Source organism: Cygnus olor, chromosome 23 (genome assembly GCF_009769625.2).
Source record: "Cygnus olor isolate bCygOlo1 chromosome 23, bCygOlo1.pri.v2, whole genome shotgun sequence".
NCBI lineage: Eukaryota > Metazoa > Chordata > Aves > Anseriformes > Anatidae > Cygnus > Cygnus olor.
In genome coordinates this window covers 6,900,154-6,923,777 of record NC_049191.1, presented here as the reverse complement: position 1 = coordinate 6,923,777, position 23,624 = coordinate 6,900,154, and the positions used below count along the sequence as shown (strand labels likewise).

Genomic DNA, 23,624 nt, shown 5'->3' with positions numbered 1-23,624 from the left:
TATACAATCTATTACTATATTATAATATTATATCAACTGTAATAACAAACCTTTTCCTGCATGAACACAGACCTAAATAATAAGGAAGTTCAAATGAGTATTTGAGGATTCTAATATATTCTTTCCTCACATAATTACTGCAATACATTAGCATTCATCAGGACTATGCCAATCTTCTGAACAAAACGCTTTCAAATTCATTTGATCTGCTGTGAATCAAATTCAGTTAAATAAACAGAGTAGATCCATTTTATCACATTCACAATCTGTATTTTACTGGGAGAGACTCAAGACCAAGACATTGTAAGGCCAAAGCAGTGAAATACCACCACCACTGTTGCCAAACTTCGCCTCCAAAAGGTCCAGGTAATCTTACGTTATTTGAGATGTGACTTTTCTGGGTCACTGCAATTCCACACCATTTAATATTCACAAATAGCTCCCAGTGAGTTCACTTATCTCTTAAGCACCACTGGATATCCAACCCCTGAGGCCTTATTAGGCACTGATGAAAAGAATCATGCATCTAAAAGCAGAAGCTTGCGTTTAGGTTACATACACCTCTGAAAGTAAGCGCCTACCTTCACTCCTAAGCAGTTGCTCCAGTCAGATGTCTGATGCTCACTCAAGAAATGGAAAAAGCTGAGATGCCCAGCCCCGGAACAACCCAGCCTCCCTGTGCTTTACCAGATGCTCTCAGCCAATGTATGTGGGGTACACACACACACAGATGTACATACACACACATCCTTTCCTGCATTTCTGCATGCTGTCACCCCTTCATCACATCTACCACCACTCTCACCTTAAAAAAGATGTTGGAAACTAACGTTCTTGCTTTTAAGCTAGCTGAGTAACAGATGAAAGCAAAAAGAGCCCTTCGTGAAGAAGCAAAACAGCACAGTCAGGCAATTCCAATGGCAAATGCTTCTCAGAGGAATTGCCATCAAGGGCGCCAGAGGCTGCACTATTGTGCGCTGTCACTGCCCGCCAGCAGCAAGGGGAAACAGCCTGCCCCTGGGGGAGGCAAGAGGCAGCTTGCCCACAGAACTAACCATGTGCAGGAGAACATGTCCATGGGGAAACATTCTGGCAGACCAGATGCAGACTTTAAGAGTGCAAGACCAATGACGGCAGAGTACGCTGGCACACGTTTCCATGGCAGAGATGTAACTGAAAGCAAGAAAAGCCTGGAACCACTCCCCACACAATCCCCAAATTCACAGCAGGATCTGTGCAGTCACCTCCCCCGGCCAGGAACACTCCTCAGCAGCTTCCAATGGCATAGCCAAAAGGCAAACATCACCAGCGTGTTCCTACCCTTTCTGATTCCTACCCACGACCAGCTGATCACCCCATCAGTAGCCCTACCCTGTTTCTACATCCCCTTAGGCACTACCCCCAGGCAAAGTCACCAGTCTGCAAGAGGCGGGGTGACACTGCCAGATGCCGTGAGATGCCTCGTCTCTCAGGATCTTCACCAGAAGGCCAGAGATCGGCCACACCATCTCTTTCACACGGCAGCCTGAGGATGGCCCTGATTTAAACCACGGAGACAATGACAATTACAGTACAAGAATCTGCCTGGCTTCCCTTCATGGCTCCTTCCCCTCTTTTCTGTCATTGGCATCTGGTATAATTAGGCACAATTATTTGGGGGAAAAGTGTACAACTTGGGCACGTTAACTGCAATCAGTAGCAATAAATTTATCTGTATGATTATATACACAAAGTTCTCTGATGTGCTCAACACCCACCAAAATATCAGTGAGCTCTTCAGAGGCCAAACCCTAATTGCAAGGATGGGGCATGACAGAGAAAGGAAAGCCAGAGAAAAACTGAAGGAGATAAAAAGTTTGAGGCAGCATTAGGTAATATGACAAAACCAAGAGATCTAGTCATTTGTTTCTTACAACTGTACTTCCACGTAAGCAGTGACATTTGCCACAGACAAGATAGGTGATTAAGGCATACACAGAACAACTCCGTAACTATGACTAAGAATGTCTAGGATAATTTATGACCAGATAAAATTGAGCAAGCAGTAAGCAGAAAACATGCGTGGAGCATCAGGAGCAGCATTCCGACAGCACAGCAGGCTGCTCTGCTCAACCATCAGGAGAAATCACCACGAGACCCCATCAGCCAACAACGGGCTGGGGACAACAGGCAGGGCTTGTCGGGGACAACCAGGCTTTCCCTGGGCTTTTTTCCTTTTCCTTTGCCCCTTTTCCTCGGGCTTCGTCCCGTCGCTGCAGGAACCAGCTGCCCAAGTCCCACTCACGAGCCTGCTGGAAAAGAGCGCAGAAACAACTGTAAAGAAACCCGTTTAATTCTTTGGGCCTCGCGAGTTCTTTTCTGCTTCTCCAGTGAGTGCTGAGCAGTTCTTAGCACCCAGCCTGCGGGTGCCGGGCCCCCAGCCCCCTCAGTTCCCCGGTCCCCCTCAGGAGGTGCCGCGAGCCCCGCGGGGCCAGGACCCGCAGCAGCGCTGGGCGACGCCGACCGGGGCGGGACGGGACAACGGTTCGGTGTCAGGGGACGTGCTTAGGGACACGGCTTGCCGGCGGTACCGGTGGCAGGGGGCGCTTGGACCGGGCGCAGCCGGCTGCCTCACCCACTTTAACGGCCCTGTGACTGAGCGCCGGGCCCCGCCCCGTCAAGGCTGAAGCGCGGCTCCCCTCACCCCCCCGCCCTCCCCCGCCTCACTGCGCAGGCGCCCGAGGGAGGCCCGCGCTTGCGCCCCGTCGCGCGCCGGCCTCATGAGCCTCAGCACCTCGCCGGCTGGCAGCGGCTCGGCGCGCGCGCGCACCCCCGCCCGCTCCGCTCTGCTCCCCTCGCCCCGCCACGCGCCCTCCGCGCGCCGCCGCCGCTGCTGCTCCTGCTGCTGCCGCGAGGACCCGGCGGGAACAGGTGAGGGGCGGCGGGCTGGGGAGGGGGCGCGCGGCGGGCGCGAGCGGGCGGGACCACGCGGGCAGGCGCGGGGGGGGGGGGGGGGGGGGTGAAGGGCGGGCGGGACCACGCGGCGGAGGGGGGGGGGAGGCCGGATGGCGGGCGGGCGGGCGGGGGTGGGGGGGGGCCGCGTCCTGCGACGGGAACGGGGAGGGTGGGGGGGGGGGGGCTGAGTGACAGCGGGGGGGGAGGGTCGTGAGGGATGGGGGGGATAACAGGATGGGGGTGATGGGACGGGGGGTGACAGGGTGACGGGATGGGGGTGACGGGACGGGGGGGTGACAGGATGGGAGTGATGGGACCGGGGGGTGCCGGGGTGATGGGATGGGGGGGGGTGACAGGATGGGAGGTGACAGGGTGGGGGTTACAGCATGGGGGTGACGGGACTGGGGGTGACGGGATGGGGGTGATGGGACGGAGGGCTGCAGGCGGTGGGGGCACAAGGCCGGGGTCTCTCAGCGGGGCTGCCGCTGCCTCGCCGGGTACCACGGCCGTGCGGACCCCGCTGAGGCTGTGAGGCGTCGCAGGCCGGCGGGCAGATGAAGTACATCCTGGTGACGGGCGGCGTGATCTCGGGCATCGGCAAGGGGATCATCGCCAGCAGCATCGGCACCATTCTCAAGTCCAGCGGGCTGCACGTCACCTCCATCAAGATCGACCCCTACATCAACATCGACGCGGGCACCTTCTCCCCCTACGAGCACGGTGAGCGGCCCCAGAGCAGCGCCCAGGTCTTCGGGTGGCTCCTGGGCTGGTGGGAAGGTGCCAGCTCCTGCGGCTGGGACCTGCCAGTGGAGCCTGTGCCACGAGGCAGCCTGCAGCAAAGATGGGCTCACGGGGGCTTTGGACTCTGGTCTTTTATCGCTGCAAATGAAGCTGGTGCCTGGTAAAGGGGTTCAGTTGTCAGGGTGTTAGTCTTCTTTGTTGGGCAAGGCTTCTAGTTTTATTAGCTGCTCCTGAATTTGCTGTAGCAACCAAAGAAGGTGTTACCCTGTGTTGAATTCTTTAGCTGTCACATGCAAAACCAGCAAGTTGCTGATGCGGACTATATCTCTGTGATGTGTGTGCTTGTGCCTTTCTGTGTCCTGCAGGCGAGGTGTTTGTGCTAGATGACGGAGGGGAGGTGGACCTGGACCTTGGTAACTATGAGCGCTTCCTTGATATCCGACTCACCAAAGACAACAATCTGACTACTGGGAAGATTTACCAGTACGTCATCAACAAGGAGAGGAAGGGAGACTATCTCGGCAAAACTGTCCAAGGTGATGTGAAGCTTTGTTTCTGGTGTTTAGATATGTATTCCATATTTCTGTACTGGTCAGATGCTTTTGAATTCTATCTTAATTTGAGGTCTTTTTTTTCTGATCTGTGCTGTCTTTGTGACATTTTTGATTTGAGAAGGCACGCTGGCGCAAATTTTGGGGTGCGTGCCAAAGTTTACCTGTAACCCCCCTCGAAACCGTACAGTGCTCAGGAGCATACTGCCTGTTGTATGACCTATATCCTGGGCTTGGATCCAACTTTCTAACAGCCAATCCTAAATGTGAACAGACTTCAGACCAATATATCTGTGGATTATTTGGTAGCTTGTTAAGACTGTTACTGTTGTTGATAACTCATTTAAATAATACTGTCATGTCTTTAGAAGACCCAGAGGATATTTGAGGATTAGATGTCTTCTCTTTTTAAGCATCCTCCACAGCTGCTTTGGATAAAGATTTTTATAGATGGTTTAAAACAGGCTAACTTTCTGCTTAGTGCATAGAACTGTATTTACTGGAAGCTTCCATCTTAAGAAGGAACATTGTTTACATATGTTTAAATTGAAGCAGGATTACATTTCCTGCCAAAGCACCTCTCTTGAAAATCGCAGCCAAGAATAGCCACTTCAAAAATGCATACTTCTTTAAAGACATGTATCAGTGCTGATGTGATATGGGAAGCACTGGCTAGTTATTTTCAATAATTTGGTCTGTAGTGGGATAGGTTGTGATTTTAACCCTTTCCATGGTTTATTCTTCAGTTGTTCCCCACATCACAGATGCTATACAAGAATGGGTAATGAGGCAGGCACGAATTCCTGTAGATGAAGACGGTATTGAACCCCAAGTTTGTGTGATTGAGGTTTGTAGCTCTTAAAACATAGCTTTGTTTCTGTATGGAATAAACTGAACTATATGTATGTTTTGTTTAATAAAACTGTAATTTTCAGTAATGTTTGACTTTGCATGTTGAGATGGTTAAAAATCTCCCTTGTTAGCCTCACTTTTATCTTCTGGTTGCTCTGTGTCTGAATCCATATACAGAAGGGCTTAGGTCCTGGACAGTTATATTTTTGAGGTCCTTTGCTCTCTAGAATAATACAGATTAGTTTACGGAATGAATTTTAGCTCTCGTAATTTTATACATCAAAGTCTGAGTTAATTGTGCTGTGCCCTCATCGTACTTGGTGGATAGAGGAAGGGTAGGTAAGTGACCCTCTGTGACAAGCACTTGTCTCTCCTTAGCAGTAACAGGACCCTCAGAGTGACTACCTCCAGCATAGACCTAGAAAAATGAATTGCATGAGTCAGTAGTGATGAACCCTGTTCTGTTGCCTGCACATTGTATGTGTCATCCTGCTGCCAGAGGAGACAGAAGAGGGCTAACTAAGCCTCTGAGGTGGTGCCGCTGAGTTGGCTGGCAGGATGTGCTGATACAGGAGAGAATGTGGTTGTCAGAGTGCCCAGGTCACGGTGACTTAGGACTCTTCCTGCAGCTTGAGTGCCAGTTTCTGTCCCAGGATTTGCAGCTATGGATCCTGAAGTACCTAGGAAGCACTGTCTGACAGCGCTCAGGAGTTTCTCACTGCTCCAAAGAATGCCTTGTGTTTCTTTATCTGCATGTGTGCAAAACCACGGTATAGTCACTTAAACTAACAGAAATTTTGCTTCTTGGTGCCACCTAATGTTCATAAACGATAATTCAGAAGATCTGTGATAGTAGCCCAACAGCATTTAAACACTTAAATCTTTTCCCTGAAGAGAGAGTAAAGGCACAGCTAACGTCCCTGGAGATGTGCTGTCCATGTGAGAAGCTGTTTTGCTTGTGGATTTTTGACTTTGGGGAAAATCACGAAGGTAGAATAGTAGTTGGGGTACACTGGAGGCCGAGGAAGTAGCACATACAACTGGCAAATCTTGTTGCTTTTCATATTGACGTTTTGGTGTTGATGCTCCTTAGGGAATTAGAGGGAGGTGCTGGGGAGGTGTTTAGATGTCCTTTTATGTATGTGTTAGTACCCTTTAGCATTCCTATATAGTAGAGTTTTGATGCTAACTTTAATTCTAAATGTCTTTGTCTTTTTTTAGCTTGGTGGAACAGTAGGTGATATTGAAAGCATGCCTTTCATTGAAGCTTTCCGTCAGTTCCAGTTCAAAGCCAGAAGAGAGAATTTTTGTAACATTCATGTCAGTCTAGTTCCACAGGTAAGGAACTAAAATGCCATGGTGGTCAGCTGCTTCTTCTGATCCAAAGCTTGATTTCTAAATAGGTGTTTCTGATATGTTGTATCTAAAGACACTGTATTTCTGTTTCTGTATATAGAAAGTTCTGGAAGAAATGCAGAGAATATATGGTTACATATTTTTATAAGGTTCACAAGAACAGAACAGAAAATTTTCAAAGTGTGTAAGCATGTAATAAATATAGTTGGGAGTTGCAGCAAACTCAGTTTTTCATCTTTAACTGCTGTCTTTCTCTGTGGAATCATCTAGCTTTTGCAGATAAATTTGCTTTCTAGGGCTGAAAACTTCCAGATTTTCTTCATTTGTGTTGTCTTTCACTTCTGCAAAGCTCTCATAAAATTCAGTGTTAGAGCCAGACCTCACAGCCATTTCATTTTAATATGATCATATTCCAAGTTATTCCTACACTTCTTCGTTATTTCTGTTACTGTGTGTCTTTTTCCCAAGATGTCCAGTATCTGTAATTCATGAAATAAGTTGGGTTACTTCTGTAATTTCAAAACATAGTGCTGTGTTTTGAAATACAGTCTGTGTGTTTGCATCTTTAACAGCAGCCAGATGTGACAGTTTTTAATTACTGTATAATAGTCTTAGTGGCAGTTGCCCTTGGTTCAAAAATTCATTGAATAAGGTCTTCAGAAGCAGTGCTATTAAAAGAATCAGTTAATTAGAAATCACAAAGAAAAACAAAATGTCCTTATGTTCCGAGCAGATGCTGCAAACTCCAGTTAATACTAAAAGCAAATGAAGGTACTTTATGCCATGTAACGCCTGATATCTGTATTATCTGCCCTGGATTTGAACGCAATTTACAATCTTAACCACTCAAAAACCTCTATTTCAAGAATCACTGCTGAAAAAAAGTCTTAGATGGTAATGAGAGTATGCATGAGTATTCCTTGTTTAGGAACTGGATCTGACAGAGTAACTTAGTTGCGTTACAGGGGCACAGATCAGTCTTTGTTCTCTCTTCTCAATCTTACCTTCCCTTTCTGGCTGGGCTAGGTGATTTAGGGAGAGAAAATCAGAAATTTAAATTACTAGGTATGTGGAGGGAACAGTGAATAAAAAACCTGAGACTCCCTGTGCTCTCCTTTTCCATAGTAGAATGCATGTCTTCTTACTGTTCAGACTTGAACTCTGGTTTCTGCTGGTTGATTTCAGTTTTTGAGATTAAAATGATAGTACAAAAGGGTATTCAAAGCTCATGTAAATTGTCTAAAAACTGGGTCAAAGTTTTATGAGACAAATAGGGTGGAGAGTCCCCAGTAACGTGAGTCATTGCTATAAATCATCAGAAATTAATGTAACAAATTCTGCTCTTTGACCAGCCAAGCTCTACAGGAGAGCAGAAGACTAAACCCACCCAAAACAGTGTTCGTGAACTCAGAGGCCTCGGTCTCTCACCAGACCTGGTAAGGTTTGCTGCATGGCTTTGAATTTGAAAATGCAGTACTGGCACGTTGCAACAGCAACCTAGTCTAAATAAGTTGAGTCCTTGCATATTGGTTTAAACAAACAAAAAAAAGTAACTAAGCTGTTGGTTTTTTTTTTCCAAGTCACAGAGACATTGCAGAAAGACATTTTTTTTTGTTAGAGGTTTGTTATGTGAATGTCTGAGTAGTCTGCTGCTTCAGAACCTTGATGTTGCTGTTCTGTTAGATTGTTTGCAGGTGCTCTACTCCATTGGATACCTCAGTAAAAGAAAAGATTTCCATGTTCTGTCATGTTGAACCAGAACAGGTAAAGGTTGCTGTCTACTTTGTTTATTGCAAGTAGCAATAAATATTGTAGCTGTTTGTCAAATGCTGAGTGAAGTTTTACCTGAGCATAGAGCTGTTGTTCTAGCTCTCTCTGTAATAGCTGCATAATTCATTTGCTTCTTTGTCTTACCTACATTCCTTGCATAAGCAACCGTTACAATTGTCCTTTTTGTGTCCACATCTATTTTTTATAAGGTAACTATGCTTAGGTGTAGACGATTCTGTGGAATCCAAGGTATTTTCTGAATAGCTTTTTTATACCTTGTTTATCCTTCAACATTCCTTCTGTGAATACAGAGGAATGAGATTTTTATCAGTATTTACAGGCCAAAGGGTAGGTGCCCAAAATTGGGTTAAAAGGATATGTGAATGCATTTTTGTACACTACTTTCGTGTTAGTGTTCTTCTGCCCATGCTTGCATATGGAGAAATTACAAAGAAAAGTTTAAATGGTATTCAAGAGGAGCGTTGTTTACTTGAATGTTAAGTGGTATGCAAAAATTCCACGTTAGCCTGTTTTTTTGTTATGCTGAGTGTAATCTGCATAGCATAGTCTGAGGTAGACCTTGGAAAATAATCAGATAGTCTGGAGGGCGCTTACTAGCTTTCAGTTCCAGCCAGAGCTTGGAAAAGTGTGTCTTTTTATGAAACAAGGGATATCACTGCACATTTTCAGGCTCTGTCAAGTCTTCTTTTTAAGTTCCTATACAAGATCAAAGGGAGTCTTGTGGTTTCACGTGTTCCATTCAGAATTAGCTGGTGATAATATTGATGTGTCAGCAGTATGATATCCACCTCTTGTTTTCCAACCTGCTGTTGGTCAGGAATTGTAAGTAAATTCCCCAAGTCAGCCACTTTCTTGGAAGTTTAATGCAATTTTATGTAGTTGTTTCTCTAACTGCAGTTGCACTTGAATTGAGAAGTAAATGTTACTGTCTGCAAAGGAGGAAAATTGCAGTTTAGTTCTGCTGGTGAAGTGTTGAACTTTGCTTTCATGGGAGTTGGGAGAAATGAGGATTTAAAAATAGTTGTGCCATATTTTTGATCCTTCATAAAGTACAGTCTCCGTGATGGTCAGATGGCCATTGTTTAGAGACATCTTTCCTTTTCTGCTGAAGCCTTCTTCAGTGAACTTAACTGTTGAAGTCTGTATTCCTCACCAGTCTAAGAATTCTTTGTTCTGTAGCTGTTTAATTCCAAGTTTGATGAAGGACTGAAAATGATTACTCTGTTGAACCCACAGAGTTCCCTGGACTTTAATCAGACTTGGAGCCCTGGTTAAGAATGACAATGGTGGGCAGATCCAGTCGTGCTGGGGGTTGTAGTTCTAGAAATATGAAGTCCTTCCTTCCCCAGAGCTGGAGACCTCTGCTTAGGAGGAGAAACTCACCTCTCTTGACTTCTTTTTTGAATTCTGTTACGCACTTGCATAACTTCCCTAGCAGCTGACTGTCATATTGCTGGGTCGTCGTGCCACAGCCCTTCCTCAGGCTGTAGTGAGTCGCAATACCTGGGACGTGGTGAAGGATAACCTTTTTAAGTATAGGGAAACTAGTATTAAGCTGTTCATGTGGTATGTTATTCGGTGCATGTTATTTCTTGCATGTTTAAGTAGTCAAAGGGTTGTTTTCTAGAGATGGAAGTTCTTTCAATAGCCATCTAAAAATAATTTGACAGGCACGCTTAAATCTGTTCTAATGACATTCGTATTTTATGAACAGGTTATCTGTGTTCATGATGTCTCTTCTATATACCGGGTTCCTCTGTTGTTAGAGGAGCAGGGAGTTGTTGACTACTTCAGACACAGGCTTGATCTTCCCATTGGGAGACAGCCCAGGAGGATGCTTATGAAGTGGAAGGAAATGGCTGACAGGTGAGCTGCACCGCTGGGTGAAGTGGGACTTAAGAATCTCAATAAGTTTCTCTACTTCACTGTTGGTTATTAGGTTATGAATGTTACTACATATTCATTCAGTGTTCTGAAGTGCTCAAGCTTTTTCCTCTTTTTTTCTTTACTACAAAAGTACATTTTCTTCCTAGATGGTTAACCATTCGGAAAAAAAAATCTTCAGTTTGAGAGTCCTTTAAGATACATTTTGTTCCTTACATTGTGGTGTTAGTGTACTGCCTGTGTCAGAACCATTTTGAAGTACTTAATGTGAATGGCTCAGCCCTCCCCCCAAAAAACAGCAGCGTTGTTACATAGCATTGAAATCCTTTTGTAGGCGTAGATGGGAGTCATCACGAATGTCAGTTTAAAAAAAAAAAGTACCTTTTGTGTGTGCTTTCAAGCAAGTGAAACAGCTGTTTTGTAACTGCTCCATCTGAGACTCCTAGAATGCTTTTTTTTTTTTTTTTCTTGTGGGGACTACAGTGCTTCTTCCTTGTGAAACAGTGAATTGAGTCTTTCCAGTCAGCATTCGGGCCCTTTCTGAAGCCTTATACACAGCTGTCTTTATAAGAAATTAATTTTCAAGATCTAGATTCTTCCCTTTAAAACACACGTGACCAGTGTAAAGAACGTTTCACTTTGACAGGGTAAGCTCTCAGTAAATGACTTGGTTAAAGGTACTTAATAATTCTGAAATAAACTGTAGAAACAGAATCTCTTAGTTGTAACCAAGAATGCTGTGTAAATCACGTGCTACCAGAGGCTGGGGACAGAAAGTGTAGGCGGCACAACTCAGGATTCTAGAAGTCATTTCTTTATTTCTGGCTGCTGAAGTGAACTCAGTCAGAAGCAGCGTGGGAAGATGCCGTACAGTATAAACATATGCGGAATTGTGCTTTGATCCTCTCTTCTGATAGTTACTGCTGACTTTTTGGATGTAATAGAACTTCCCGAAAAGACAGCTTGTATCTGTTCAAAATGGCTTTTTACCACAAGGAGAGACAAGTTAATTTATACGTAGCTTTATGCAAGCTTTTGCTCTCATGTTGCTGTTTTTTTCTTCCATTCTTGCTTTGATGTTTTTTAGGTTGTCTTTGTTACAGAAGGTCATCTCTTTCACAGTTGGTTTATCTCCAGTCTGACAGACTCCCAAGAGCCTAGCTCTTTAAATTACTTGAAAAGCTGAATAGAATATAAATGATTCTTGCCCCCATTTCCTCTTAGTGATGAAGTAACACCAGTGTTTTGATTTTTCTTTAGGTATGACCGTCTCCTTGAAACATGTTCCATTGCACTTGTTGGCAAATACACCAAATTTTCAGATTCCTACGCGTCTGTCATTAAGGCACTGGAACATTCTGCACTGGCTATCAACCATAAACTTGACATCAAGGTGTGTGCGTGCATGCAAGTAAATTTCCCCTTTCATACTTACAGTGCTGCCCATCTTAGTTGTTGACTTAAAGGGAGAGTTGATCCAGCCAGTGAACTTTAAAACTGTTCTTGGATTACAGCATCTGTTGTCAGGCATGAAACAGCTTTAAAGCAAACCAGCCTTTCATCCTGAGAGTTATGCAAGGCATCGGTGTAATTGATGGGAACTCCTGAGTGGTCAGTGTTGCATGTTGAACTGTGACAGAGCTCTAGATGTATTTGAAGAGTGCAATATTTGCTTTAATTTCTGGCAGTTGTCAAAAGCGATCCATTTTTAGGGTTGTCGCTGTTAACCTTGTACTGACGGCCTTTATGATGCTTCTCCCTCATTCTTTTATTGAGGTTTTAATACTGGGCTGGCTCCACAGATGCTTCTAATAGTCTTGATCACAGCTAAATGTTCTGAAAAGGTTGAAATGTGTATCTGTTGTCAGAAATTGAACTTCTATTTAATTAAAGTTTTTTAAAGGTGCAGTGGATTCATGATGCCATTGAGTCGTGGAAATAGCTGCTTTTTTTACAACAGCACCGTTCTACATTTGTCTTACATTTTGACTTAACTTTTTTTTTTTTCACCTCCACTGATTTTTTTAAGAGTGGTAAAAGGCAAATACTGTGTGTTCATCAATGGGTAGTTCCTGGTAGCTGTGTTTGTATGGTTCAGGAGGGTAATGGATTCTGTGTGTGTCGTGCATCGAGACCTTGCCTTAATGAGAACTAAGGAGACTCTGTATTTATATTTTTGTGGCAGTACCTCATAATCCTTTTTGGGATTTTTTTTTTCCCCAGTATATTGACTCTGCTGACTTGGAGCCAGCAACCCTGCAGGAAGAACCTGTCCGATACCATGAAGCATGGCAGAAACTATGTGGTGCTCAGTAAGATTCTTGTACTCTGTCCATTTGTTTGGAGCATGTCTGATAAACTTGCTACTTCTGACACTTAGGGAGTGCCTCGCCATAGGCCTTTTTCTTAGGCAGTGTACCAGCACACTCTTGAAGCTGCCCCAAAGACCTCTCAAGGAAATTAAGGATAAGATAGAGTAGAATGACTTTGAAAAAATAAAAATGAAAAATGAGGGAGTTTGTGAAAGGCAGCATTAGGGAAAATTATTATGGACATAAGGATTTGCACAGGCTTAGCAGGGAAACGGGGTGAGAGGAAATGAGGGAAAAGGATAGATACTGGCAAAGGTTTGGAAAACCAAAGAGAGGAAATACATAAATATGGTATTCAGTTCTTTAAGAAGAAGGTATAGGTACTGTGTTCAGCTCTGGAGCCACCAGAACAAGGACATGGATGTATTAGAATGAGTCCAGAGGAAGCCACCAAGATGATCAAGGGGCTGGAGCACCTCTCCTGTGAAGACAGGCTGAGGGAGTTGGGGTTGTTCAGCCTGGAGAAGAGAAGGCTCTGGAGAGACCTCACAGCGGCCTGACACTGCCTAAAGGGGGCTGCAGGAAAGCTGGGGAGGGACTCTGTGTCAGGGGTGTGGTGATAGGACAAGGGATAATGGGTCTAAACTGAAACAGGAAAGGTTTAGATTAGATAACAGGAAGAAATTCTTTACTGTGAGGGTGGTGAGGCACTGGAACAGGTTGCCCAGAGAAGCTGTGGATGCCCCATCCCTGGAGGTGTTCAAGGCCAGGCTGGATGGGGCTGGGGACACCTGGTCCGGTGGGAGGAGTCTCTGCCCATGGCAGGGGGGTTGGAATTAGATTACCTTTAAGGCCCCTTCCAACCCGAACCATTCTGATTCTATGAAAAAGTGTTACAATGCAGAGAAATGCCAAGAGTTAGCCAGGAAGCTCTTGTTAGAAAACAAGAACCAGTGAGGCTTGTTAGTCCTAAAGGAAGCAGGCTTTGGGTGATACCGATAGAACAAAGAAGCTCCTGCAGAATTCAGTTTCCTTGTGCCTGGGGTTAGGACGGTGTGACTCTGCAGCCAGTGGCTTCCTTGGCATGGGCCGGGCTGGGTGATGCATTTGCAAACAGGTGTTTGTTGCAGAGTGTGTGGATCATCCAGCGTGAACTACTTGAGTATTGCAACCTGCATTGTATTTGGGATTCCTTGGAAGGTAAAATGGGCATTTATAAAATGTTTCCCCCCAGATATTTTGTGACACCTCATATGAAGTCATATAGAAGCTGTGCTGCAGACAGGCTTTGCCACTTAGGGCACTTTAAAGCCCTTTTCAGTAGTGAATTCTTGCAAGATGTATAGGAGAGAGTGGCATGTGGTTGCTGGGAACCATGCTGGTGAGTCACATGTGAAAAGAATCTTTTCACTCTCGTGCAGCGGAGTCCTGGTTCCTGGTGGATTTGGTGTTCGCGGGACAGAAGGCAAAATTCAAGCTATTTCTTGGGCAAGAAAACAGAAAAAACCCTTCTTAGGTGAGAAATGTTTTTCATCCATTAGAAGAAATAAAGAAGGAAGTTGAATAAAAGCTTAACTGGACTGCAGCAAGAGCTTTGTGGATTTTCATGAGTGTTTAGAATATACAGTTTTGAAGATAATTGGCTGAAGGAAAGCGGTGGTCTGTGCTCAGCTTAATGGGGTAATAGTCATCATCTTTAGTTAGCTCTGAAGTAGTCAGAGTTGGTTGGGATGTGATGGCAAAATCTCCACGGTGAGGGGGTGTGAGTTTCAGAGCATGGCTGTGGTGATCTTGGCACCTGGAACCAAAGAAATGTGTGAATGCTTTTAAACTAACCGGGCATAGTGCGAGACCGGAGATGTCACGTGAGCAGTGGATGGGGTGTGAGGTGTGGAGGTAAAACGTGTCAAAACAGCCTGGTACAGGGCGAACGGCCCCTTAAATCCAAGTCCCAGTCAGGGGTCTGTCTCTTCCAAGTTTAACCTCTGACTCGGGACTGCTCTGTGAAGGCGCGTGCGCTTTGCCCAACAAAGCTTTTGCTTTTGTGAGCATAGGCTCAGTGGTCCCGTGTCCTGACTTGATCTGTGTTCTGTCTTTCCTTCTGCAGGCGTTTGTTTGGGAATGCAGTTAGCAGTTGTGGAGTTTGCGCGCAGTGTTCTTGGTTGGCAAGGTAATTGCACAAGCCTTTCCTGGGCTTTGGACATTTTATTTTGGTTGGTTGGGTAATACCTGTAACTCTATATTTTTCATTGGTAGGTAGATTAAATTTTTTTTTCTAGGCTTATAAAAAGAATTCCCCTCCTCCTTTGCTAACCCAAGTAAAAAAGAAATAATCTCCTTATCCTATTCAAGTAAAGCTCAGTGCTGTAATGCTTTTAACAACAGAAAAATTTCTATTGCTTAGAGTGAGGTTCAGCTCTTGATTAAGACACAAGTGAAGTTGTGCTCACATGTGCTGGACAGCCTAATTCCCATTATAGCCATTGGCAATGAAGACCAGAACACAATTCAGCTGACCAGGCAGTTGCACCTACTTCAGCAATTTGAATTACTTTCTGGGCTCCACTCCTTGAATGGACTTGGTTCCTGTTTTAAAGGAAGTTTTGACAGGAATTAGTGTCTCAGACTGATTCTGAATCTTGGTAGTAGTGAAGGGGTGGAGGGGGCAGGCACAGGGTTGTGTTTTTCGGAGTACTTCTTCCTTCCCCCTCCCTAGCTTTATTTAAAATACTCAGAACCGTTGTATTTTTCCTGAATGACCCTTGCTTTCAGCACCGAGTGCGCTAGCATTAGTTGCCCTACCTCTGGGCAGAAATTCATATCTAACGTTGCTGACAGAGTACTGTGTTTTTGCTGTCTGGGGCTGAAATGACAGCTCTGTGCAGGCAGAGGGTCTCAGCAAAGCTAAGGCTGCTGCTTGCCAGAAGGGTGGGGATGGGATGCAGTTGTACCTGGGGGAGGTGCATGCAATGGTGAGAGGGACTTTGTGTTTCTAATCAATTAATGTAACATTGCAGATGCTAACTCAACAGAATTTGACCCCAAAACCACACATCCAGTGGTGAGTATGTCGTGACTTGCTTGCAGTATCCTTACTGTGCTAGACTTGTCTGCACGCACCCGTTGGTATAGATAAGAGCTTGGGTTATTTTGTCTTGTGGCTTTTTTAAGTCTGTTTTTTATCACTTCCTAATCTGAACAGCAAATGTTTCCTAGTTAACTGTATGACAGTTGCCACTTCTTAGACTATTATAGTGCTTGTTATTGGTGCAACAGTGATATATATATATATATATATATATATGTATATATGTATATGTATATATATATAGAATTGCACTTCTTTGTAAAATGACATGTTTCCTAAGAGGTGAAAGAAAAAAATGCCCTTCTTAAATGGCAGTTTAAAAGCTATCTGAAATCAAAGAGTAAACAGTAAAGATTTGGTGATATCCAGGTCCAGTCAAATTCGGATATCACCAAATTTGATTATGATCTCAGAAATTAGCATAGGCAAAGATGAATTCCTTGGAACATTTGCGGACAGATTTCTGAACCTGCGTTTCTCAGACTGCAGACCACATGTGTGTCATCCAGGGTCCCACCATAAAGGCTGGCTTCTGCTATGTTTTTAAAATGCTACTCAGAAGAAAAGATTTTTCTAAAAACAAGCTTATGAAGTTCTACAAAGTATAAGTGATGCTGATTTCAGGGTTTTGTTTCTGTGAAGTTGTTTTTAGTTCGGTAAATAGCACAGTAGTATTATTGTGGGATCTGTGTGGGCTTTGACTCAGACAATTTCCTATGCTAGAGCTTCCCAAATATCCACAAGCCTCCTATATGTTCTCTGTACAGCCTTTACTAGAATAACTCAGCTAATTAATCAAGGTCTGTTGGTCTGCCTTCTCAAGACAATGTTCTGTGGGTTGTTTAGTTTTCTATATTGATGTTGATTTCTTTTTTCCTGTTAGTATTTCAGAGTGTGCCTGGGACTGAGCATCCCTCAGTCTCACTTCCTGCTCTGAATGCTTTTCCCAGGTCATAGACATGCCAGAACATAATCCTGGGCAAATGGGTGGAACCATGAGGCTTGGCAAGAGAAGAACACTCTTCCAAACGAAGAATTCAATCATGAGTAAGGCTTGTCTTACCTTCCATGTTTGGAAGTCTTTCCTGGGAATAAGATGCCTATATAGCGGGATGTAGTGGGTATAGGGAAGTGAGATCTGGGAATGTTAAAGCATTCCTTGAACTTATTTTCCAGTAGTGAAATGGAGATCAATCGATTTGGTCCCCTCTAGAAGTGGCTTATTACAGTGGATGCTAATCGTATGAATGTGTCAAAACTTGACATCAGGTGAACTGTTTGGCATTTATTTAAGACATTGACTTTTTTTTTTGGTGTAGGGAAGCTGTATGGGGATCATGATTTCTTGGAAGAGAGACACAGACACAGGTTTGAGGTAAAAATGCTATTGTGGGTGTTGAGCTTCTCTGTATAATCCCGGCAAAAGAGATCATGGGTTTTCTTGCTTCTGGTCTTCTAGGTCAATCCAGAACTGAAAAACTGTTTTGAAGAGCAGGGTTTGAAATTTGTAGGCCAAGATGAGGAGGGAGAGCGAATGGAAGTAGTTGAGTTAGAAGGTGAGTATTTAAGAATTGAGATTATGAGCCTCAGTATCTATGAGGGAAACTGTGAAGGTAATCGAGCAGACTTTTGTGTGGGACCAGTCCAGGCTCCGTCAGAACCATTCCGTGCATAGAGTGACATGCTGAGTTTCCTAAAAAAAAAAAAAAAAAAAAAAAAAAAAAAAAAAAAGTCCCATGGGCCTGTCCATTTAGGAACAACAGACAGGATAGGAAAGATACTGATCACATTTAAGCCATGATGATGGAGAGGAAGTGTTTTTAGGTGCAGTTCAGCCACCGGCTTAGAGACTTGTCATTAATGTTTCCTGTTTCTTTCTTGTAGAGCATCCATTCTTTGTGGGTGTTCAGTATCACCCTGAATTCCTCTCTAGACCAATTAAGCCATCTCCTCCATACTTTGGCCTCCTGTTGGCATCTGCAGGAAGACTCGCACATTATCTGCAAAAGGGCTGCAGGCTCTCACCCAGGTAGGTTAAAGGAAGACACCAGGCTTCTCATGCAGCAGTGCTTCCTTCTACAGGGTAAACTTGAGGCTCTTGTTCACACGGAGTGGGGCTTTGCTGGACTGTGAGGTGCTGGGGGTACTTAGAATCACAGGATGATTTTGGAAATCTTTTCCAACCTAAATTATTAAGTCCAACTGTTAACCTAGCACTGCCAAGTCTACCACTAAACCATGTCCGTAAGCACTGCATCTACACATCTTTTGAATAACTTCAGGGGTGGTTACTCAACTACTTTGCCGGGCAGCCTGTTCCAACCCTTTCATTGAAGAAATTTTTGCTAATATACAACCGAAACCTTCCCTGGCACAGCTTGAGGCCGTTTCCTCTTGTCCTATCCCTTGTTGTTTGGGAGAAGGTGCTTGCAGTACCTCTTCTTCACAGTCTTATTTGAAACCTGTTGTCTTGTATTTTAATATTGACTGTAGTGCCATAGAGCTGCACTTGCCCCACAGTGAGGTCCCAACTTCAGGAAGAGTAATTCTGGAGTGTCCTGTTGGGAATCAGATGTTTCAGGAAACTCAGCTGGGCCTGTTCTTTTAGATGATTGGAGACCTCACAGGGTTTTCTGCATGTTTCTTGTACAAGTCCTAGGTACAGGTTGGTCCTTGAGAAACTCGTTTCCATTGATGGTTTAAAGAACGGTCCCAGCTTGTTGCAGCTTTGTGGTTTTTTTTTTTTCTGCTGCCTTAAGCTTTCTGTTAGTTTGCAAAACAACTAATGTTTTGGACAGATTATAACGGTGCATTTACTTTCTTCTGTTGCTCCTGACTGCCCTGCAGTTCTGCTCAGTAGACAAGGCAATATGCAGCAAATAAATACCACTTCGGTAGTGACCCTTTTCTCCTTATAAAGAAAGACGTTCTATCGTAGTAGGAATGCTAACACACACTAAACCACAGCAGCAACAACCAGAAATAGCTAAACAATACCAGAGAGAGAACACTAAATTTATTAACCAAAAGCAATGCAAAAAGGAAAGCATTGGCCTTTCTGGGTTGAGGTGCAATGCAGCTATACCCACAGGAATTCCTGTGCCAGTCTCTGGGGAATGGCTGTCAGTTGTGCTCTGACTGATCTGCCATAAAGAGAGTTTGTGTGATAATGCCTCATTTCAGTGCTCCATGGGTCGAGGGATATTTTAATTTCCTGCTTTTGCACGTGGAATTTGAAGTGGCTCATCACAGGAGAGGAGCTTGAAGTTTCTTCTGTGTCGGAGCATCCTAAGTTATTGTTATCTGCTGTGGGAGTTTTTTGTGATTATGTTAACAAATTATTTCATATTCAGCATGTAATCTAAAAAGATTTGTGGCAGTTAAAGTCCAGCCTTTATTCCTGTGCTATTGTACCTGTTACGGAGTGTTCAGGTAAGTCTCATCATTGCATACCTGTGAAGCTTGCAACTAACACCAAAGGAGGGAACAGTCTGTACACTTGAGGATGTAATGACTGTTCTGATGGTCTTAGGCAGGAGGAGTGGGCCAAAAGAACTGTATGAAACTTAGCAAGGACAAATGTATCTAAGAAGGATAAACCCCTTGCAATAATGCAGGCTGGGGACTGAGGATCTGGGGAGCAGCTCTGCTGGCATGTTGCTGCAAGTCTTGGTGAACAGCAAGCTGAACATAAGCCAGCAGGGTTCAGTGTGCTCTGGCGGCGTTGAAAACATGAACAGCGTTCTGGGCTGTATGAATAAGAGAGAAAGCCAGTACATGGACAAAAGTGTTTGTCTCTTTACTCAGCATTTCTTAGACCACGTCTAGAATGCTTTACACAGTTTTGGGCCCTCCAGGACAAGTAAGATGTTGATAGACTGGAGAGAGTTCAGTGGAGGGCCACCAAAGAAGATCAGGAGGCTGGAGTACTGGCTAGTTGAGGAGAAGCCGAGGGAGTTGGGCTTGTTCAGCCTGGAAGAATTATTTTGTTAATGGGGACTTCATGGGGGTCTAATAGGAGCCCACCAGTACCTATGAGAAGGTTTTTAAGAAGATGAAAATGGGATTTTTACAGGAGTGCATGATGGGAAGATGCGAAACAATGGACGCAAATTGAATCTGTTTTTCACCTTCAGATTGGTCAAGTGTTTGTGCAAGTTGCCCAGTAAGGGTTGTGCAGTCTCTGCTCTTGGAGAACTTCAAAATGTGACTGGATGGATCCTGAGCAATTGTCTCTGGTGTGATAGCTGATCCTGCTGTCTGACTGTCCTGAGAGCCCTTCCAGTCTGAATTACTTTGTGATTCTGAAAAAGTTTTTTAATGGATTAGAGACAATCAGCTGTTACTGAGAAGATCATGGATGGTTAACCAGTCTCCTCTTGATTGAATTTAATTTAGATTAGCTTGGTCTTAAAATGTTTCTCTCTCTATATATAGATAGATGTAGTTTGATTTATATATATACATTTATATTATAATATTTTATAATCTATTTATGTATTTGTTATTCTAGGAAATTTTGCATGCTTTGCTTTTTGTCCTAAGCCAACAGTACAAAACTGCACTAATTCCTGATGCACATCTAGGTTTATAAAACACTTCTGCTCTGTAAAATAAAATCTTTCTGAATTCTACAGGGACACCTACAGTGACAGAAGTGGCAGCAGCTCACCTGACTCAGAGATAACAGAGCTGAAGTTTCCATCATTCAGTCACGACTGATTCCCGGTAACTTTTAATGATACTAACCTCTTCCCTTACAGAAGAAAAAATCGTTGCCCAATCTGTCCTTCTAGTGTTTCACATCAGTTGGTTGAAAACTGGCATGCTGCAAAAAGTGCTGGTGCTTACACGTGTTCTAGCTGTGTTGAGAGATGCATAATACCTCATGTCTGTGTAACAGATGTGGGTGTATATTTCCCTAGCAAACTGACACGTAATAAAGTATAAAAATAAATGTGGGAGCTTAGGATTGACTTCAAATAAAGAAACAAAGAACAAATACAGCACACCTTGCTGAAGATGGAAGCATGGCCAAGCAAGGGGTTACTGGATTTAGAAGGCTTAGTATTTGGGGAGCACAATCTTACCTTTGCCAAAAAAACATACTTGAAATACCCATTCTCCCCTACCTCCTGAGACAGCAAATTTCTCTGTTAAAATTGGATGTGTGTATGTATAAAAATAAAAACTCATTTTTGGAGGAGGGGCAGTAAACCTTAGCTTTCAAACTTCAGCAGAAAAAAAAAATAGAACACTTCAAACCTTAATTTGCAATGTTAACTGCAGAGTGGAAATGAGGGTTAGCCCATGAAATCTAGCACAAAAGTACTTCCCCCATCCCCAGTCATGGCACTGGGCCTTTGTAGTACTAAAGTTAGCTAGAATCACTTGGGCATTGGTTTGTTCCAGATCTGTTGTCACGGCAAACCACGAGCTGAAGAACCCCTCTCTAAAGTTCAGAAGCTTTGGCTCACTGAGAGTATCAAGCAAGCTCCATGACATGCCTAGTACTGGGTACAGAATTGATACCTGGTAGCTTGGAGTCCTTCCCCAAAATAAAGTTGTAGGGAAAGTCAAATTGGCACATGTGATGCATGCCCTGTCCAGCTGACTGACCTGCTGGTTCAAGTCTCAGCTCAACTCTTAATAGCTGCAACAAAATGAAGGGTTTCCTTTTGGTACAGGCAGTGAGTGGGCAATGCTGCTCATCCAGGGCTGGGAAGGGGGAGAGGTTAATGCTTAGCCTCATAGTGCTCATTCCCAAAGTTTTATTTAAATGTTGACTTCTAGAATGAAGTTCATAGAATGGCTAGAATCATAGAATGGCTCGGGTTGGAAGGGACCTTAAAGATCATTTAGTTCCAGCCCCCCTGCCATGGGCAGGGAATAACCCCAAGGTTGCTTTCTTGGAGATATAATCTAGTGGTTTTAAAACTGCCACAATGCCCCTATGAACTAAAAGACGTCTATTTTCAGACAAGGAATGTTGCCAAGTTGCAACTGTTCGGTTTGTCTGGAGCGATGCAGTTTTAAGACTCGGATTTCAGTGTGCTATGCAATTTCAGTCTATCAACTCTTACTAATTAATTCTTTTATTTCTTTCTTTCCTTCTCCAGATGCGTCTTCGCTGAAGAGAAGAGCCCTCATTAGATTTTTTCCAGGCATTCTTACAGCAATAGCTTGAACACTGTCAGCTTTGGGCTTTCTTAAGTTATGTTTGTTTGTTTTTTTTAAATTCCGTTATGAAATCCTGTCTATTTCCTCAACTCCTCTGTCTTGTTTTTCTGTGTAGATTCTGATTATTTCTGGAAGAGAGCTCATCACAGCACATGCACCTCTAGACTTTCTTCAGTTAGCACCATCTTGGAGATAAAAAGCAAATTTGAGTATGGGATTTGATGTGTTGGGGAGAATCTAGTTGCACACGTCCTTCCTAATGCATGGTAATGCTGGCATGAGTTTATATCTTGGACACTGGTGGTTGTGTTGCTTTCTCCAGCCTTTCTGCTCCCAAAGCAGTCTTTATTACTTGTGAAATAATGTGTATGATTCTAGATTTGGAGACTCGGTTCTTGTGCTGTGCTGCAGAGGATGGGTCTGTTAAGCTTTATGCAGTCTTTTTTTGGGAGGGAGGCGGGGGGATGCTTTGTTTATTTTTCCAATAGTATTTAAAAATGTTTGGCACTGGTGGTCTTGGTGCATTCATTGCCAGCAATGAACTTTTAACCAGGAAAATCTTCCTGGAATAGAGGAGTTAATCTGGAAAATGATCTGCTCTAACTGTGATATGTCACTCTGCAGGGATGCAATTAACTTGGATCATGTGAAAAAAAGCAAAGCTGTCAGGAAAGCCCATCATTGCCTGAATCGAGGCGTAACTGTTAGCCCTTTCTATGCCAGTGTTTGCTGGTGCTGCTTCTTGGGCTGGGAAACTTCAACTCCTTGCATCAAGGGGGAGGTACAGAACAGAAAGTGAACTACTTTCAGATGCTGCCTTTAAAAGCTCCCGTTGTCGTTTACCTTGGACTGAACAGTTCATGGTGCTTTTTCTTTGATTTGTAGTGGAGCCTTCCTTTGCCTTTTTTATACGGCGGAGCCATATGTGCCGCACTCAATGCAATACAGAAGTGCTATTTCCTGAGGGAGGGGCTTAGCAACTTGCCTACAGTGTTACTTGATGTAGTTTGTAGAAGTGTGCTGTCCTATGATGATGAGCTCAGCTTTGCAGTCCTGGGGTGGGAAATGCACTCTTTTTTTTTTTTTTTCCTGCCTCTTGCTGCAGTGTAAGCAACACAGTTTTTGGTCTCTGGTAATTTAGAAGAAAGGAAGAAAGTTATTCAGTTGTCTGAAGTGTCATATATTCAGAAATCTTCAGTTCATTAAAGTTTGGGGAAAGCTGTATGTCTCGAGCCTGGCTGAGTACTAACTCTTGTGTTGTCTGGTGCCAAACTTTATTAAGCACTGTTCTGTCATCTTAAGTGACCTTTTCCAAAGTCCTTCTTGCTTTATACCTTAATTATTTTAAATATACATTGTAAACCTGCTTTTAGCCAGAAAAGCTTTAAGCCTTCTCTGTGTGTGTCACTTATAACATCTCTGAAAAAATTACCAACTGAGATGCTCTCTGTTCTGAGCAAAATGCCAGTCATAAAATGGCTGACTCTAGCAGTATAAGGTCACTTGTTATCTGTAGCACAACTTCCTTTTCTTTTTCCTGAAATATCTTTATTTTGGCCAAAATTGTGCGACTGACTTCGTCATTAAATGATTATTTGTAATAAAATAACTAGCCAAATGCTTGCTATATTACTTCTGTAGCTCAGAGAAAAAGGACGTAAGTGTAATATTGTCTAACTTTCAACTTTTTTCTAGCTTGCATTGGCTAATTAGCCTCACAGTGTTTTTTAGACATCTATTTCTGAAGTCCATTTCTCATCGGTCTTTGCTCCAGCCCTGCTCAGGCCCTGGTGCAAGCTTCAGACCTGGGCTGCAGGCTTGGGGCCTGAGTGAGTTGTAGCAGCAATTTCATTTTTTTGAGTTGTTGGAGCCCTGTGTTCAGCCCTGGGGTCCCCAGCGCAAGGACACGGACCTATTAGAGCAAGTCCAGAGGAG

The 23,624-nt window shown here is 43.7% G+C and overlaps 1 protein-coding gene and 1 long non-coding RNA gene across 2 annotated transcripts; one reads left to right on the top strand and one right to left on the bottom strand.

The window, feature by feature from the left end:
- Window positions 1-1,906: 1,906 nt before the first annotated feature.
- LOC121058877 lies at window positions 1,907-2,652 on the bottom strand. The gene is made up of 2 exons (XR_005814383.1): window positions 2,571-2,652; window positions 1,907-2,291 (listed from the first exon to the last, which is right to left on the bottom strand). It is a non-coding gene; the product is annotated as an uncharacterized LOC121058877 (long non-coding RNA).
- Window positions 2,653-2,689: 37 nt separating this feature from the next.
- On the top strand, window positions 2,690-23,307 carry CTPS1 (CTP synthase 1). The gene is made up of 19 exons (XM_040534994.1): window positions 2,690-2,910; window positions 3,477-3,654; window positions 4,041-4,211; window positions 4,973-5,073; window positions 6,300-6,416; window positions 7,787-7,870; window positions 8,118-8,198; window positions 9,940-10,091; window positions 11,370-11,502; window positions 12,333-12,421; window positions 13,843-13,937; window positions 14,529-14,591; window positions 15,439-15,482; window positions 16,460-16,556; window positions 16,829-16,884; window positions 16,969-17,065; window positions 17,394-17,538; window positions 20,147-20,237; window positions 21,629-23,307. The coding sequence occupies exons 2-18, from the start codon at window positions 3,489-3,491 to the stop codon at window positions 20,229-20,231; spliced, it is 1,776 nt and encodes a 591-aa protein (XP_040390928.1). The 5' UTR covers window positions 2,690-2,910; window positions 3,477-3,488; the 3' UTR covers window positions 20,232-20,237; window positions 21,629-23,307.
- The last annotated feature ends 317 nt before the right edge of the window (window positions 23,308-23,624 follow it).

Excerpts from the sequence above, each read along its gene's own strand:
- CTPS1 (XM_040534994.1), top strand. The coding sequence starts at position 3,489 with ATGAAGTACATCCTGGTGACGGGCGGCGTGATCTCGGGCATCGGCAAG. Across the intron at positions 6,417-7,786 it reads ATGTCAGTCTAGTTCCACAG|CCAAGCTCTACAGGAGAGCA; the intron begins GTAAGGAACTAA and ends CTCTTTGACCAG. Across the intron at positions 13,938-14,528 it reads ACAGAAAAAACCCTTCTTAG|GCGTTTGTTTGGGAATGCAG; the intron begins GTGAGAAATGTT and ends TTCCTTCTGCAG.